Source organism: Prionailurus bengalensis, chromosome B4 (genome assembly GCF_016509475.1).
Source record: "Prionailurus bengalensis isolate Pbe53 chromosome B4, Fcat_Pben_1.1_paternal_pri, whole genome shotgun sequence".
In the NCBI taxonomy this organism is placed as follows: Eukaryota; Metazoa; Chordata; class Mammalia; order Carnivora; family Felidae; genus Prionailurus; species Prionailurus bengalensis.
Genome location: NC_057358.1, coordinates 31,837,626 through 31,856,613, shown reverse-complemented (window position 1 = coordinate 31,856,613; position 18,988 = coordinate 31,837,626). Strand labels below are relative to the sequence as shown.

The 18,988-nt window shown below is 35.8% G+C and overlaps 1 protein-coding gene across 4 annotated transcripts in view; it reads left to right on the top strand.

Moving 5' to 3' along the window:
- The window catches only part of CUL2 (cullin 2), a 103,773-nt gene that overhangs the window by 41,559 nt on the left and 43,226 nt on the right, over positions 1-18,988 (top strand). For all 4 annotated transcript variants that reach the window (XM_043563521.1, XM_043563519.1, XM_043563520.1 and 1 more), the window contains 2 exons: positions 2,506-2,611; positions 9,074-9,156. In XM_043563521.1, the coding sequence (XP_043419456.1) occupies positions 2,506-2,611; positions 9,074-9,156 (189 nt within the window). The remainder of the gene's footprint in view (positions 1-2,505; positions 2,612-9,073; positions 9,157-18,988) is intronic.

Genomic DNA, 18,988 nt, shown 5'->3' with positions numbered 1-18,988 from the left:
GGCTCCAGGCTGCTTTTCCAAGTTTGTGTTCTAATATTAGCTTTTGTTATTCCTGTTGTCTGGAATGTTATCCATTTATTTATTCAGTAATTCATCAAGGAAATATTTTTTGAGGACTTCATATTTACCTGCCCCTGGTTCTGGATGCTGTGTGTGAGAGCCAGGTCCTTGCTTTGTGGTTGTTATAATCTAGAGAGGTGACAGATGTACAAAGCAAGTAAACAAATAACAGAATTGGATTATTTCACACAGTAGTGAGTACCATGAAGAATATAAAACAGTTGTGTATAGTCACTTCAGTGGGAGTGAAGTGGCGAATTAAAGTTCATTTGGATTGGGATCAGGTCAGGCCTGAGAGAAATGTGTTTGAGCTGACACCTGAATGACAGAGGCCAGAGGTTAAAATATCTCTCCAATTTATATATCTTCATTTCAGGCCAGATATCCCAAATCTTCTATTTCAGGTAAAAAAAAAAAAAAAAAAAAAAAGCCATTCTTTCTCTATCTCTTACTTCTGTCTCTGTCAGTCCTATTTCCCTTTCTTCAATTGGAAGGCATGGTTGAAAACCCAGCATAAAATTATGAGGATCGTAGTGAGAATAGAAGGAAGGATGAAATGACATTTTGCAGGAAAAATATATTAGGACATTGTACATATGGGTAGAGGAGACTAAAATATCAAACAGAGTACCAAGGTTTTAAGCCTTGGAGTCTAGAGGCTTGAAATTAGTGTGGGAGTGCAACTTGTGTACATGGTTGTGTCTATACAGCTTTGGAGTTGTACTTTCAAGAACTGTAGTTTGCATCATCTCCTAGAGTTGGTGGTAAAATAACACAGTTGAAATTTTTGTTGCCTTTGTTTTCAGTTTTAGTTGTCTGCACATGTAAAGTGGACTTTTCATTTTGATGCAACGAACATTAGAAAGTGTGCGTTTAAATAAAGATTTTGTGGTTATTGCCTAAGTATTTATATGTCTTTAACTATATACACATGACAGAACCTTTCAGGTGGTAAGTAAGCATTAAAGGCATTGTAGTGAGGGGCGCTTGGGTGGCTCAGTTGGTTGAGTCCAACTTTGGCTCAAGTCTTTATCTCGCGATTTGTGTGTTTGGGCCCTACCTCGGGCTCTGTGCTGACAGCTCAGAGCCTGGAGCCTGTTTCAGATTCTGTGTCTCCCTGTCTCTCTGTCCCTTCCCTGCTTGTGCTGTAACTATCTCTCAAAAATAAATAAATGTTAAAAATATATGTATCAAAGGCATTATAGTGAAATCTAGGATTGTGAAAAGTGAGTACTAGAATGTTTCTTTTTAAAATTTTTTTAAATATTTATTTATTTTTGAGAGAGAGGCAGAATGCGAGTGGGTTAGGGGCAGAGAGAGGGAAACACAGAATCCGAAGCAGGCTCCAGGCTCCGAGCTGTCAGCACAGAGACTGACGCAGGGCTCGAACTCACGAGCTGTGAGATCATGACCTGAGCCTAAGTCGGATGCTCAACCGACTGAACCACCCAGGTACCCCAGTACTAGAATGTTTTGAGCCCTTTCTACATATTTTATTTACTTTAAAGAACTCTATTCATTTCAGTAATTCTTAGTTACTTGTCTTAGAATATGTTGAAACATTATAAAGCGATTGTCCTGGGTAGACAAAGTGATTTTACCTTTGTCAGTTTTGCCCATACTTTCTACTGTCTGTAACAGTCTATTTCATTTTCTGTCTACTGATCATGATCTCTTTTTGTTGTTGTTTAATTACATCTTTTCCTGGTGATGAAATATAAGTTGAATGACTACCTGGATTTTTATTTTTTAAGCATTTTTTTTTGTTTAGTTCTTTACAAAGTGAACTTACCAAGAGAATCTGGGAATGAGTTAATTAGATGGTAGAAGGATTATAGAAGCCCCTTGGGGAGGAGTTATTGGGCTATATGAGTACTGAAAAGTTTTAGACCAAATCCTTGAGTTAATAAAAAATTTTTTTTAATGTTTATTTTTGAGAGAGAGAGAGAGAGAGAGAGAGAGAGAGAGAGAGAGAGAGAGACTGCGCACGTGAGCAGGGGAGGGGCAGAGAGAAAGAGGGAGTCACAGAATTTGAAGCAGGCTCCAGGGCTCGATGTGGGGCTCGATGTGGGGCTTGAGCTCACGAACTGCGAGATCATGGCATGAGCCAAAGTCAGACGCTTAACTGACTGAGCCACCAGGTGCCCCTACCCTTGAGTTTTTTTAAAGTGAAACTGGGGTGATAGGGTTTTTTCCCCCACTCTAGAGGTCATATATTTTGGCTCTTAAGGCCTTGCAGAGAAAGTTTGGCTAATACTTTTGTTCCTTTTTAATTATATTTCTAATTTCTGCATAATTAATTTGATATATTACCAAACTATTTTATAGTTGATTTATAACCCAAAATTATTGTTTTAAAGTTGCAAGTTATTTGTTTTACTACTGATTTTAACAGTTATTTGTTTTCCTACTTACTTTAATAATAATATTATATTTGTTTTTCAGGTATCTCAACACCCAGTTTATTAAAAAGAATAAATTGACAGAAGCTGACCTTCAGTATGGCTACGGTGGTGTAGATATGAATGAACCACTTATGGAAATAGGAGAGGTAGGAAATTCTTTAAATGACTGGCAAGCATAGGAGTGTTTTTATATATATATTGAGGTAATTTCATTCACTGTCCTTTTTTCAAGGACACTGTGTTGACTACCTTAAAATTGTCGAAAATTTTTTTTTAAGTTTATTTATTTTTGAGAGAGAACAAGCAAGGGAGGGGCAGAGAGAGAGGAAGAGAGAGAATCCGAAAGCTCTCACAGCAGGCTCTGTGCTGTCAGTGCAGAGCTTGACATGGGGCTCAAACCCATGAACCAGGAGATCACAACTTAGACTGAAATCAAGAGTCAGACACTTAACTGACTGAGCCACCCAGGCACCCCCAAAATTGTCAAGATTTGAGACATCCTAAATGTTAATAAAACACTGCAGTGATTTCCTAAGAATCTTCACATAGATGAGAACAGAAGAGATGTGATTAGTATTATTTTAATAATTAAATTAATGATGGATGAATAAATGACAAGGTTAATAGTTCCACTATGTAAAAAGCTCATAAAATGCATTTTAAAAATGTTGAGACTCTTGCAGTTAAAAAAGTGGAAAGGTCGTGGACTTGAGAGGAAATACAGATTTATGGATATAAGAAATTATTTTTTAAGTTTATTTTGAGAGAGAGGCAGCATGTGTGTGCATGCGCGGGTGGCAGAGGGGCAGAGAGGGGGGGGAGAGGGAAGGGGAGAGAGAGAGGGAGGAAGGAAGAGAGAGGGAGGGAGGGAGAGAGAGAAAGAGATAGGAGAGAGAGAGAGAAAGAAAGAAAGGGAAGGAGGGAGGAAAGGAAGGAAGAAAGGAAGGAAGGAAGGAAGGAAGAAAGAAAGAAAGAAAGAAAGAAAGAAAGAAAGAAAGAAAGAAGAAAGAGAGAAGGAAGGAAGGAAGGAAGGAAGGAAGGAAGGAAGGAAGGAAGAAAGAAAGAAAGAAAGAAAGAAAGAAAGAAAGAAAGAAAGAAAGAAAGAAAGAAAGAAAACCTTAAGCAGGCTCCACACTCAGCACAGAGCCTGATGTGGGGCCTTATTTTACAACCCTGGTATCATGACCTGCACCCATATCAAGAGTCAGACGTTCAATCGACTGAGCTATCCAGGTGTCCCATGACAAATTTATTTTAACTTTAAAAAGTAATTAAATCCAGAGTGAAACAATTAAGTGTGCAGGTCAAGTAATTCATTCAGATTCTTGAGGCACAGTGCAAATTTAAATGTGGGAAGTTACATAAAGCATATATTCATTGTAAAAGAAATACTCTAGTACAATGTTTGTTTATTTCACGTACTACGTATTTGTTGACTAACCAGACACTGGGGATACAATGGTAAACAGACAGAAGTTCCCTGTCCTCATGGGGAAGCAGTGCCAAATAAGTACAGAAATTAATGTTAAATTGTGATGGGTGTTAATAAAAGAAATAAACAGCTAAGATGCAGCATGAGGAAAGTTTTACTAGAATAATCCTTTTAGAAAGAAATTTGTCATCGTCTGTCAGTAGACTTTAAAATGTTTAATATTTGTTAATTAGGTAATCCCATGTCTAGTAATCTGCACTGTGAAAATGATAAATATGGAAAAAAAAGTTTAACTGTTTAAGAGTATTCCTTGTAATCATTGTTAGTAAGGGTGACTAATGGGTAGACAATCCAGATGTCCAATATCCAATAGTAAAAAATCATACATAGAAGAATATATACAATATGATTTTGTTATAAAGGCAAAGAGATGAATTAGTAATAGAAAATACTTCATAGAAACTTAATAAAGGGGAAAATATTTTATGAAAAAATGTGGACACATTGTATGTTTAATAGGAATAAAACTGCAGGGGGAAAAAGGATGCAGAGTAATGGATTAGTGGGAAATAACAAAATCTTAACAGTAGTTGCTTTAGTTAGTAAGGTTATAAGAATATTTTAATGATGGTCCCTTATCACCAGCGTTGTCAAGCTCACTCCTCCCAGAGGAAATCACCATAAACCATTTGGTTTTTGTCTTTCCTGAATTTTACCTGCACATTTGCATGTAAATATTTATACATACAATTTAATTTTAAATGTTAATGGAATCATAGCATATATACCATAATGATATCACACCATATATCTTGGAACTTGTATTTCTTGCTTGTTTTGTTTTGTTTTTTGGTTAATGTGTCTAAGTGTTCTTTTTTGTTGTTGTTCATTTATTTTTTTAATTTACATCCAAGTTAGTTAGCATATAGTGCAACAATGATTTCAGGAGTAGATTCCTTAATGTCCCTAACTCATTTAGCCCATCCCCCCTCCAGTAACCCTCTGTTTGTTCTGCATATTTATGAGTTTCTTATGTTTTTGCCCCCCTCCCTGTTTTTATATTATTTTTGTTTCCCTTCCCTTATGTTCATCTGTTTTGTATCTTAAAGTCCTCATATGAGTGAAGTCATATGATATTTGTCTTTGTCTAATTTCGCTTAGCATAATACCCTCTAGTTCTATCCGCGTGAGGTGTTCTTTTCATATAAGTTTATTTTTGTGAGAGCTCAGTATTCTATAATAGGGATATAAAATAATTTATTTATCATTTATTAGACTATTCTCCTTAGTTTACAGTTCTTGTTGAAAATACCACTGTGAATATCATTGTTCATTTGTTCATTTATTAAGTATTTTTTAAACCCCTTTGTGTGCCAGGCACTTTTCTATATGCTCGGAATTCAGTAGTGAACAAAATAGACACAAACCTCACACTCAGGGAGTTAACATTTAAGTATATATCTCTTTGTACATGAGCAGAAATTGTTGTAGAGTTGGTACCTGGAAGTCAAAGCATCCTGAATTTTGATAGCACCACCAGCTTGCTTTCAAAAGGCTTTAGTTTTCTCTCCCACCACAGCTATAAGATCACATTTTCTTTTGTATCACTTTCTTTTTTCCCTGTTGGTGCTATTTAAAAATATAAAAATAAGGGGAAACTTGAAGAATGTTCCTTCTGGGAAGGCAGATGCTTTTACTTATTTGAAATGGAATTACCAATTGATCAGAATAAAGTTACCCCAGGGAAACAGAATAGAGGCTAAAACCAGACTAATAGCTGTATAGATGCAATTAAGTTGGAAACAGAGGAGCAGTCAATTTTTGATACTGAAATAATTTGTACTCTCTATGGGAAAAATGTATTGGAATTTAAATGTGGAAGGCAAAACTTGAAAACTTTTAGAAGGCAATATAAGAGCACACATATCCCTGACATTAGGCTAGGGAAGTTCTTAAAAGACATGAAAAATACAAACAATAAAGGAAAAGATTGATAAAATGGAGACATTAAAATATAATGTATTTTTACTAAACACTTTTAAAAGAACTCAAAAGTTAAGTCACAAAACTGTGACAAATTGCAGTATATATGTCAAGGGATTAATTTCTACAGTATTTAAGAACTCCTAGTTTTTATTGAAAACAAGATAAATATTAATAGAATAATGGGCAAAAGAGATGAATGGGCATTTCACAGAAAAAAAACTAAGACATACAATAAAAATATAAAAAGATGCCCAGCCTCGCTCAAGAAGATGCCAGTTAAAACCAAAAGGAGTTAAGAGCACCTGAGTGGCTCAGTCGGTTAAATATACTGACTTCGGCTTAGGTCATGATCTCATGGTTTGTGGGTTTGAGGCCTGCGTCAGGCTCTGTACTGACAACTCAGAGCCTGGAGCCTGCTTTGGATTCTGTGTCTCTTTCTTTTTCTGTCCCTCCCCTGCTCGTGCTGTGTCTCTCTCTGTCTTTCAAAAATAAAGAAATGTAACAAAAAACAAAAAACCAAGGAGTTACCAAAACAATCTACAGATTGACTGTAATCCCTAACAAAATATCAATAACACTTTTCACAGAACTAGAACTGATAATCCTAAAATTTGTATGGAACCACAGAAGACCTCAAATAGCCAAAGCAATCTTGAATAAGAACAAAACTGTATCACAATTCCTAATTTCAAACTATATTGCAAAGCTGTAGTAATCAAAACAGTATGGTACTGACACATAAATACACATAGATCAATGGAATAGGATAAAAAGCCCATGCATACAAATCCACACTTGTGGTCAATTAATCTATGACAAAGGAGGCTGGAATATACAGTGGAGAAAAGAGTCTTTTCAGTAAATAGTGTTGTGAAAACTGGACAGCTATATGCAAATGAATGAAACAACCACTTTCTTACACCATACACAAAAATAAACTCGAAGTGAGTTAAAGATCTAAATGTGAGACCTGAAACCATAACATTCATAAAAGAAAAAACAGGCAGTAAAATCTTGGACAGCGGCCTTAGCAACATATTTGTGGATGTTTCCTTCAGGCAAGGGAAACAAAAGCAGTAAGAAACTATTGGGACTATACCAAAATAAAAAGGTTTTGCACAGCAAAGGAGACCATCAACAAAACAAAAAGCCAACCTAGTGAATGGGAGAAAATATTTGCAAATAACATATATAATAAGGGTTAATATCCAGAATACATAAAGAACTTATACAACTTAGTACCGAAAAAAACAAACAATTCAATTAAAAAATGGACAGAGGACCTGAATAGACCTTTTTCCAAAGAAGACATACAAATGGCCAACAGCCACGTGAAGAGATTCTCAAATCACTATCAGGGAAATGAAAAAATCAAAACCACAATGAGAAATCACCTTACACCAGTCAGAATGGCTAGTATCAAAAAGACAAGATAGAGTGAATGTTGGTGAGCATGTAGAGAAAAGGGAATTCCCAAGCACTGTTGGTGGGAATGTAAATTGGTGCAACCACTGCGGAAAACAGTGGTTAAAATTAAACATTTTTAATTTAATCTTAATTCCTCAAAAAATTAAAAATAGAAATATGATCCAGTAATTCCACTGCTGGGTATTTATCCAAAGAAAATGAAAACACAGATTCAAAAAGATCTATGCACCCCTATGTATATGCAGCATTATTTACAGTAGCCTAATTATGGAAATAGCCCTAGTGTCCACTGATATAGATGAATGGTTAAGAATTGGTACGTACGTACACACACACACACACACACACACACACACACACACACGATGGAATACTACTCAGCCATAAAAAATGAAATCTTGTCATTTGCAACAACATGGATGGATCTAGAGGGTATAATGTTAAATAAGACAAAGAAAAATACCATATGATTTCACTCATAAGTGAAATTTAAGAAACAAAACAAATGGGGAAAGAAAAAAGAAGCCAAGAAACAGATTCCTAACTACAGAGAACTGGTTACCAGAGAGGATGTGGGTGGGGGCTGGGTGAAATAGGTGAAGGAGATTGAGTACACTTATCTTGATGAGTACTGGGTAATGTATAGAATTGTTGAATCATTATATTGTACACCTGAAACTAATAGAACACTGTGTGTTGACTATACTGGACTTAAGACAAGAAAAATATTATAGGGACATGTAGACATTTGGTAGAACTATAAAGCAAGGGAATGATTTAACACAAATTTCAGGGTGGTTGTAACCTTTGAGGGGAAAGTAGGAGGATATGTGGTACAATGGTAATGTGGAAGTTGTGTTTCTTAAACTGGGTGGTGAGTACAGGAATGTTTTATTTTATTATTCTTTTAGTTGACCTTCGTTTTATGTTTGTATGCGAGGTTTTGTAATTTCAAAAATCAGCCAACAGCTAAATCACTTTAACATAATTCCTTTATTTCTATGAGTCTCAGCCTTTCCATAATACTGGGCATTTAACATTCAATAAATTCTATTTCATAAAAATCTAATCAATTATGTCTTTAAGACTTTCAGTTAATGATAAAACCTTAATTCTGTTTCTTGTACAAGTCTGATGTGGTAGTCATTTTCATTTTAAATTAGAAATTTAGCGGCGCCTGGGTGGCTCAGTTGGTTAAGCATCGAACTCTTGATTTTGGCTGAGGTCAGGTTCTCTAGGTTGTGGAATTAAGCCCCGCCTCAGGCTCCGTGCTGAGTGTGGGGTCTGCTTAGGATTCTTTTTCCCTCTTCCTCTGCCCCTATCCTGCTTGCCCTCCTTTTTGCGTGCGTTCTCTTTCAAAAAAATAAATAAATAACTTAGAAATTTATTTTTTATGTATATTCAGTTTTCATTTGAATTTTGAAATTTTGGTTATAAATACTTGAAAGAGTATTTTTGCTTTGAAGAGTCTTTTAACATTTTAACAAATGTTAAAAGTAGTTCAGCCTCGGGGCGCCTGGGTGGCGCAGTGGGTTAAGCGTCCGACTTCAGCCAGGTCAGGATCTCGCAGTCCGTGAGTTCGAGCCCCGCGTCAGGCTCTGGGCTGATGGCTCAGAGCCTGGAGCCTGTTTCTGATTCTGTGTCTCCCTCTCTCTCTGCCCCTCCCCTGTTCATGCTCTGTCTCTCTCTGTCCCAAAAAAAATAAATAAACATTGAAAAAAAAAGGTAGTTCAGCCTTGATAATTTTTATTTTTCCTGGCAGCTAGCATTGGATATGTGGAGGAAATTGATGGTTGAACCACTTCAGACCATCCTTATCCGAATGTTGCTCCGAGAAATAAAAAAGTGAGTACTGATACTTATCTTCTTGAGTCAATTCTAATATGCTGTTTGAAATGGTTTCAAATAGTGTACCGTTGCATGGGTGTTGACTAGACATAGGCCATGTGTTACTTAAATGAGCCTCATTTTCCGTCTAAATGGCAATGTTTTAAATTGTTTCATAATTTTTTTTGGCAGGTCTTTGGTCCAATATACTTAAAAATAAATAAATCCCTGAAGGAAGTGACCTATCATTTGTTGTTGCAAGCCTGGTACCCTCTTGGATTTTCCAGGGCAGTGCTGAATTGTTTGAACATGTTCTGTCAGTTTAAATCCTGATGAGGGTAACCTTCCTATTCAAGAAAACAGATTTTTCTAGGTAGTTGGTTACTTCTTAGCCCCAGTGTTAAATCAGTAACTTGCCTATTAATGTGAGGTTGGTTTATGGGAAAATGGCTTCTCATTTTACTCAGGACCCAGTGTTTTGGACTTTACCTAATTGCTTTGTGAATAGAATTGGAGACAAAGTAAGTTTTCCCGTGGAGTCCAGAATAGAACGTCCTTGCATCCGTTCTGGCCTAAAAGATTCTTACTAGGCTTCAGCTTTGGGGAACCTAAAGCACTAAAAGTCACTCATACAGATGTGTATATAATAAATATCAGGTTATTGGAACTGATATTGTAGGAATTATCTAGACCAGTGAATTGCAACGTGATAACGGCCACTCCATCTGAAAATGCTTTCTCTAAAGAATACCCAAATATGGAGTTTTTTATGTGAGGGGAAAAAAAAGGAAAGCATTGTTCTTTCTGTGAGCTCCTACTGGGAAATAAGGGACTTAAAAACAAAAAACTAAAGAAAAACATAAAGCCACGAAAAAGGGTAATGGAATATTTTAAAATTTATTGTTAATGCTAAGTAGAAAGTAGATGGTAGCAATTAATAACTTGGTTTTAAAAACCTGTCGCTTCCCTTTTAATTATTCCATTTTTTCTAAAGGTAGTGAGGAGAGAAAAGGCAATACTAAAGCAGTAGGGTGGAACAATTTTTTTCTTCTCTTTTCTCTACTAAACTATAATTAAAAGAATACTCCCAACAATATTTATAGGTTCTAACATAGTTTATTTTTCTATTAAATATTAACTTTTTTCTTAACTTGGAATTCAGTTATTTTACATTGAAAGTTTATTGAAAATATTGTTAAAATTTTATGAATGTTAGTTTTTTGAAATGTCTCTTTTAATATGTTTGTCCCAACCTAGTAAATTTTCTTAAGTGTGATTGTTAGCTTGTTAAAAATGAATTTGATGGAAGATTTTAAGAAATTTTCTAACTGTATAAGAAAAATAATGCAAGTATATGATATTCTGGAAAAGATGCATAGATTATTTGGTTAGAGATATTAGGCCAACTGTTCTTAGTTTTGTTGTTATAATCAGCTTCCATTAAAGTATTACTTGACATGCCCTACTAATACCTCATTTATTTTTCATGTGTACTCTATTAGGTCGGTGTTATCCCACCTTTTGCAGCTAAGTAAGCTAAGGCATAATAATAATAACAATAATGGGGCACGTGGGTGGCTCAGTTGATTGAGTGTCTGACTCTTGATTTTGGCTCAGGTCATGAGCCCAGGGTCATGGGATCAAGCCCTGCATCAGGCTCTGTAGTGAGCATGGAGCCTGCTTAGGATTCTCTCTCTCTTTCTGGTCATCTCCCCTGCTTGCGCCCTCTCTTGCTCTCTAAAATAATAAATAATAAATCAGTAAATAGTAACGACAACAAATAATAAATATGGGAGCTATGTGCCAAGAAGTGTTCTAAAAGCTTTACTGGCATTATCCCATTAATCCTCACCACGCTGGAATGTTGGTACTATTTCCGTTTCCATTTTACAAATGAAGACATCAGTGGTGGCACTCTAAGAAGACTAATTTGACTCTAGCCCCTATTTTCTTTTTTTTTTTTTTCTCTTCAGCTCCTATCTCCAACTTACCAACTCTATATCCATTAAGCCTGTCTTTTTAATTCACAGAATATTTCTTTCATTCCCAGTTCCAATATTTTAGCTTTTATATACATTTGAGTTTTATAGTGCTTTCAGTATTCTAGTATTTTCACACATAGTACTTTGTATGATCTTAAGGTGGCAGTTTTATTTATAAGTAAATAAATTGAACTTTCAATAGAGAGAAACGAACTCTTGAATTTGATATAGCTAAGGAAAGAGAGTCCATGCCTAGAAACTTCCAATTTGGGTCTTTCTACTATGTTGCTTTAGTATTGTTAGTATTGTTTAGTATTGTTTCCACTATGTTGCTTTACCCATTGTTGTTTGAAATAATATGGCCAGATATCATAACTTCCGTTACATGGACAAGTGGCTGTGTTAAGTATTTCCCCATTGATAAACTTGTCTGAACAGGATGTGAAGGTGAATATTATCATAGACTCATTTACAAATGGGGAAAATGAGGCTTGCGAAGGCAATCACCTTACTCAGGTCACATAACTAGTACATGGCAGAATGAGAATTAGGATTTAAGGCTAACAGAGAGGTATTTTATTATATGTACCTACAACTTCTTTTTGGAAAGAGCTCCACTAAACTTACAGTTTAGCAGAGCATATTACAAATTTGATTTCCTATCGGCTTATTTAGTTTCCTTTCCTGTAATCACCCTGCGTTCCTAGGAATTTTCTACAAGTGTCTAAAGAATAGGGGTGCCTGGGTGGCTCAGTCGGTTAAGCATCCGACTTCGGCTCAGGTCATGATCTCGCGGTCCGTGAGTTCGAGCCCCACGTAGGGCTCTGTGCTGACAGCTCAGAGACTGGAGCCTGTTTCAGATTCTGTCTCCCTCTCTCTCTGACCCTCCCCCGTTCATGCTCTGTCTCTCTCTGTCTCAAAAATAAACATTAAAAAAAAAAATTACCGTGAACTAATGGTTTCTTAAATCTGGCCAGTGAAAAGTTTAAACAAGGGATATTTAAAAGTATTGCTCTACAAAAAAATTATAAAATATGTTGATTGTACACAATTAAAAATATATAGAAAGTTAAAAAAAAATTAGAAGGCCTTCATTTTTCCCCTAATACCTTCAATACTGTTATTTAAAGCAAATCACTATTAAGGATTTAAAGTATTTTCTGAAAAAATTCTCTATGCATTTAAGATTGTGTGTACATTTGTTTATATGGATGTGCATATGTATATATCTACATACGTATAAATATTACATACAGTATTACACACACATATGTACATGCATTGGGGGGAATTTACAGAAGTATTACGAATACCTAATAATATATTCTTTTTTTTTTTTTTTCAACGTTTTTATTTATTTTTGGGACAGAGAGAGACAGAGCATGAACCGGGAAGGGGCAGAGAGAGAGGGAGACACAGAATCGGAAACAGGCTCCAGGCTCTGAGCCATCAGCCCAGAGCCCGACGCGGGGCTCGAACTCACGGACCGCGAGATCGTGACCTGGCTGAAGTCGGATGCTTAACCGACTGTGCCACCCAGGCGCCCCCTAATAATATATTCTTAGAAATTAGAATAGATTAGTGGTTGGTATGAGGCTATAAGTATGAAGGAGTTGCTTTATGGTGATACAGTAGATGTATATTTTGAATATGGTGGTAGTAACATGAATCTAGGTATGTGATAAAATTTCTTAGAATTACATAAATACAAATATACACAAATGATTATGTGTTAAAGCTGGCAAATTCTGAATAAGGTCTATAGGTTGTATCAATGTTGATTTCCTGATTTTGACATTATGCCATAGTTACGTAAGATGTTACCATTGGAGAAAATTGGGTGAACATGTCCAGGACTGCTTTTTTTTTTTTTTTTCCAACGTTTATTTATTTTTGGGACAGAGAGAGACAGAGCATGAACGGGGGAGGGGAAGAGAGAGGGAGACACAGAATCAGAAACAGGCTCCAGGCTCTGAGCCATCAGCCCAGAGCCCGACGCGGGGCTCGAACTCACGGACCGCGAGATCGTGACCTGGCTGAAGTCGGACGCTTAACCGACTGCGCCACCCAGGCGCCCCAGGACTGCTTTCTGTTATGTTTGCAGCTTCCTGTGAATCTGTAATTATTTCAAAATTAAAAAAAAATTTTTAAGTTTAAATGGCACATAATATGTGAATATCCCTGTTTTCTTCCTTTTAGCTGTAACTTTCTTCTCTTCATAAGTAACTACTGAGAATAGTTTGATTGTACTTAAATATTTGTTTATTTAAGTACAGTGGTTATATTTATTTTTTGTGGAAACTTTATATTCCTTTAGGAAGATGATGAAAGCTTTAGAGCCTCCCCACGTAAAAATACTCAATATGCATATGCACACAAAACTTTATGTACGTTTTAGAAGGTTTATGGATTCCTAGGATCAGAATTGCTGCCTTAGCATTTATATGGCAGATTTCTTTTTCCCTAAGAGAATCATTTGGCAGATTGCAATCTGAAATAAGTCTCTATGTTTAATGTTTGTTGAATTGGAAAAGTTTTTATTTATTCTGACATTATAATTCAGCAGCAAAACAATCATGACTTTAGTATCCTTTCTGTTGCATAATCAGAAACAAAGACGAGTTTAAGTGACAAATGAGAAAAAAATTTTAACTTTATAGCTCCTTTTTTTTAAGTTTATTTATTTTGAGAGAAAGAGAGAGAGAGCATGAGCAGGGGAGGGGCAGAGAAAGAAGGAGAAAGAAAATCCCAAACAGGCTGTGTGCTGCCTGAGCTTGGGCTTGGTCTCATAAACCGTGAGATCAGGACCTGAACCAAAACCAGGAGTTCAACGCTTAACTGACTGAGCCACCAAGGCTCCCTGCTCCTTTTTTTTTTTTTTTAATTCTTCCTACTTTCTGTTCTGACATCATACCTCTGTTAGATACCAAAGTTTTCCTACAAGTGTGGTTCCATATCAGGGCTCTGTTCCATTTGTTTGTCTATCTTTGGCCCATATCTCAACTCTGTTCATTATTATAGCATAATAAGTCTTGATATCTGGTCAGACAGACTTGCCCTCCATAAGCTAGAAGTGTTCTTGCTGTTATTTGGCCCTTTACTTTTTCATAAGGCCCTTTACTTTTTTTTTTTTAATTTTTTTAACGTTTATTATTTATTTATTTATTTATTTATTTATTTATTTTAACGTTTATTTATTATTGAGAGAGAGAGACAGAGTGTGAGCAGGGAGGGGGAGAGAGAGAGGGAGACACAGAATCTGAAGCAGGTTCCAGGCTCTGAGCTGGCAGCACAGAGCCCAGTGTGGGGCTCGAACTCACAAACTGAGATCATGACCTGAGCTGAAGTCAGACATTTAACTGACTGAGCCACCCAGGTGCCCCCCTTTACTTTTTTTTTCGCTCAGATCCTGGTCATATTTTGTAAAGGTGATTATAAGTTGCCTAGAATAAATTTTTTGTAGGATTGAAATTCAATTGAATATATAAGTTCATTTGGAGGGAATTTACATCTTTACTGTATTAAATCTTCCTATTCATGAACATATCTGCTATTTTTAATGCCTTCTTTAATGTCTCCTAAGTTTTTATAAGTATATCTATAAAGGTTCTTCACTCCTTTGTTTGATTTATTTCAGGATACTTGGTATTTTCTGATACTGTTAGAAAAAATTTGTTCTGTGTAATTATGCCTTCTATTTGTTTTCTGCTAGTATATCGAAATACAACAGGCTCTTTAATATATAAATCTTAACATTTAGCCTCCGTGTTAACTTCTGTCATTTGTAGCTTCTTTTCCCAAAAAAAAAGTCATTTCTAATAATTTGTGCTCATTGTTGTGCTTTCTATGTCAGCTGTCATAATCTGTAAATGATAGTTTTGCTTCCCTTGTGTGTGTGTGTGTGTGTGTGTGTGTGTGTATTTGCACATGCGCACACGTGCACTAGCCTGTGCACACACACAACACCTCATTGGCTAGGACCTCCACAGCAGTGTTGAAGAGGAGTGATGGATAATGAGCATCTTTGTCTCACCCCTGATTTTAAAGGTTACATATGTAACATTTCCCTATTTAAAATGATGCTTCCTTTAGCTTTTTTTAGATACTCTTAATCAGAATGATGAAGTTAATTTGAATTTGGTGTTGGATTGTATAAAATGACTTCTGATTCTATTGAGAGATAAAGTTTTTTTTCTATTAATCTTTTAGTGTGGTGTTACATTTATGAATTTTCTAATATTAAACTATCCTCATATAACTAGAATAAAACCCAGGTTGGTTGTTGTCTGTAATAATTTTATAACATGGCTGCATTTGATTTGCTAATACTTTGTTTAGAATTTTGAATCTATATCCATGAGTGGAATGGGCCTATAATTATTCTTTCTCATAATGTCTTTGTCTGGGTTTGGTATTAGGCTCATTCTTATAGGTTGAATTAGGAACTATTCCATCTTTTTCTTTGGAGTAGAAGAGTTTCTGTAAAATTTTTCAGTGTTTAGTAAAACTCCCTGCAAAACCATCTGCGTCTAGGGTTTCTTTGTAAGAAGAATTTTTTTTTTTTTTTGCACATTCACAAAATAACCTTTTGCCTTTATTTTATTTTGAAGTATAGCTGACATGTTAGTTTCCGATGTACAAAATAGTTATTTGACAATTCTGTACATTACTCGGTGCTCATCACAATTAAATGTGGTTACCATCTGTAACCATACATTATTACATTATCATTGACTGTATTCCTTATGCTGTACTTTCCATCTCCGTGACTTATTTATTTTATAACTGGAAGTTTATGTCTCTTACTCCCCCACCTATTTTGCCTATCTCCCCTATTCACCTCCCCTCTGACATCCACCAGTTTGTTCTCTGTATTTAAGAGTCTGAATTTTTTGTTGTTACTTGTTTTGTTTTACAGATTTTACCTATAAATGAAATCACGTGGCATTTGTCTTTTTCTGTCTGACTTATTTCATTTAGCATAATACCCTTTAAGTCCATTCATGTTCTCACAAATGGCAAGATCTCATTTTTTTTTTTATGTCTGAGTAATATTCCACTGTATATATACACCATATCTTCTTTATCCATTCATCTATCAGTAGCTATTTGGGTTGCTTCCATATTTTGGCTACTGCAAATAATGTTATATATACATAGGGGTGCCCATATCTTTTTGAATGTGTGTTTTCATTTTCTTTGAGTAAATACTCACTAGTAGAATTACTGGATTATATGATATTTCTATTTTTAACTTTTTGAGGAACATCCATACTGTTTTCCACAGTGGTTGTACCAATTTACATTACCACCAATAGTGCATGGGGATTCCCTTTTCTCCATATCTTCACTAATACTTGCTATTTCTTGTCTTTTTGATACTAACCATTCTGACTCATGTGAGGTGATATCTCATTGTGGTTTTGATTTTCATTTTCCTGATGATTGGTGACTTGAGAATCTCTTCATGTGTCTGTTGGCCATTTGTACATCTTCTTTGGAAAAAATGTCTATTCAAATCCTCTGCCTGTTTTTTAATTGGATTTTTTGGGTTTTTTGGTGTTGAGTTGTAGAAGTTCTTGATGTATTCTAGATATCATCCTTTCTTGGATACATCATTTATAAATACTTCTCCCATTCACTGGGTTGCCTTTTTGTTTTGTTGATGGTCTCCTTTGCTGTGCAAAAGCTTTTTATTTTGGTGTTGTCCCAATAGTTTCTTACTGCTTTTGTTTCCCTTGCCTGAGGATACATATCCATAAATATATTGTTAACAGTGATACCACCTGTGTTTTCTTTTAGGAGTTTCATCATTTCAGGTCTCATATTTAAGTCTTTTTTTTTTTAAGAAATTTTTAAATGTTTATTTTATATTTGAGACAGAGAGACAGAGGACGAGTGGGAGACAGAGAGAGAGGGAGATACAGAATCCAAAGCAGGCTCCAGGTTCTGAGCTGGCAGCACAGAGCCTGACGTAGGGCTCAGACTCATGAACTGTGAGATCATGACCTGAGCCAAAAAGTCAGATGCTTAGCCAACTGAGCCATCCAGGTGCCTCTCACATTTAGGTCTTTAAGCCATTTTGATTTTATTCTTGTGTATGGTAAAAGAAACTGGTCCCAGTTTCATTTATTTGCATGTAGCTGTCCAGTTTTCCCAACACCATTTATTGAAGACACCATCTTTTCCCCATTGTATATTCTAGCCTCCTTTGTCATAGATAAATTGACCATAGAAGCATGGGCTCTCTATTGTGTTCTATTGCCCTATATGGCTGTTTTTGTACCATACTATTTGGATTACTACAGCTTTGTAGTATATCTTGAAATCTGGGTTTGTGATACCTCCAGCTTTGTTCTTTCTCAAGATCGCTCTGACTATTCGAGGTTTTTTGTGGTTCCATACAAATTTTAGGATTACTTATTCTAGTTCTGTGAAAACTGCTATTGGTATTTTGGTAGTGATTGCATTGAATTGGTAGATTCCTTTTGGGTAGTATGGACATTTTAACAGTAGTGATTTATTCAATCCATGAACATTGTTTATGTCATTTTCAGTTCTTTTCATCAATATCTTACAGTTTTCAGAGTATAGGTTTTTCACTTCCTTGGTTAATTTATTTCTAGACATCTTATACTTTTTGGTATAGTTACAAGTAGAAATTTTAAAAAATTTCTTGGGGCGCCTGGTTGGCTCAGTTGGTTAAATAAGCGTCCGACTTCTGCTCAGGTCATGATCTCACGGTCCATGAGTTTGAGCCCCGCGTCAGGGTTGTTGGGGTCAGTGCTGACAGCTCAGAGCCTGGAGCTTGCTTCAGATTTTGTATTTCCCTCTCTTTGTCTCTGCACCCCCCACCCCCTCTCTCGCATTCTGTCTTTCTCTGTCAAAAAGAAACTTCAAAAAAAAATTTAAATTTCTTTCTGTGTTATTAGTGTATATAAAACACATTTCTGTATATTAATTTTATATCCTGCAAGCCTACTAAATTCATTTATTCTAATAGTTTTTTGGTGGGATTTTTAGTTTCTGTATATAGTATCATATCATCTGCAAATAGTGACAGTTTTACTTCTTTCTTACCAATCTGGATGCCTTTTATTTCTTTTTTGTGTGTGATTGCTGCAGCTAGGATTTCCAGTGCTATGTTGAATGAAAGTTGTGAAAGTAGACATTTTTGTCTTGTTCCTAATCTGCAAATAGTGACAATTTTACTTCTTTCTTACCAATTGGGATGCCTTTTATTTCTTTTTCTTGTTTGATTGCTGCAGCTAGGACTTCAGTGCTATGTTGAATGAAAGTTGTAAGAGTGGACATTTTTATCTTGTTCCTGATCTTAGAAGAAAAGCTTTCAGGTTTTCACCAATGAATATGATGTTAGCTGTGGGTTTTTCATATATGGCCTTTATTATACTGAGGTATGTTTTCTCTAAATCACTTTGTCGGGTTTTTTGTTTTTTTATTACTAAATGTTTATTAATTTATTTTTGAGAGAGAGAGACAGCAGAGGAGGGGCAGAGAGGGGAGAGAGAGAGAATCCCAAGCAGGCTCCATGCTGTCAGCACAGAGCCCAATGTGGGGCTAGAACCTACGAACTGTGAGATCATGACCTGAGCTGAAATCAAAGAGTCTGACACTTAACCTACTGAGCCACTCAGTTGCCCCTGTCGGGAGCTTTTATCATGAATGGATGTTGTATTTTGTCAGATGCTTTTTCTCTATCTGTTATGATGATCATATAGTTTTTATCCTTCCTCTTGTTAATGTAAGGTATCACATCGATTGATTCATGAATACTGAACCACTCTTGCATCTCTGGAATAAATCCTACTTGATTGTGTTGAATGGTCCTTTTAATGCATTGTTGAATG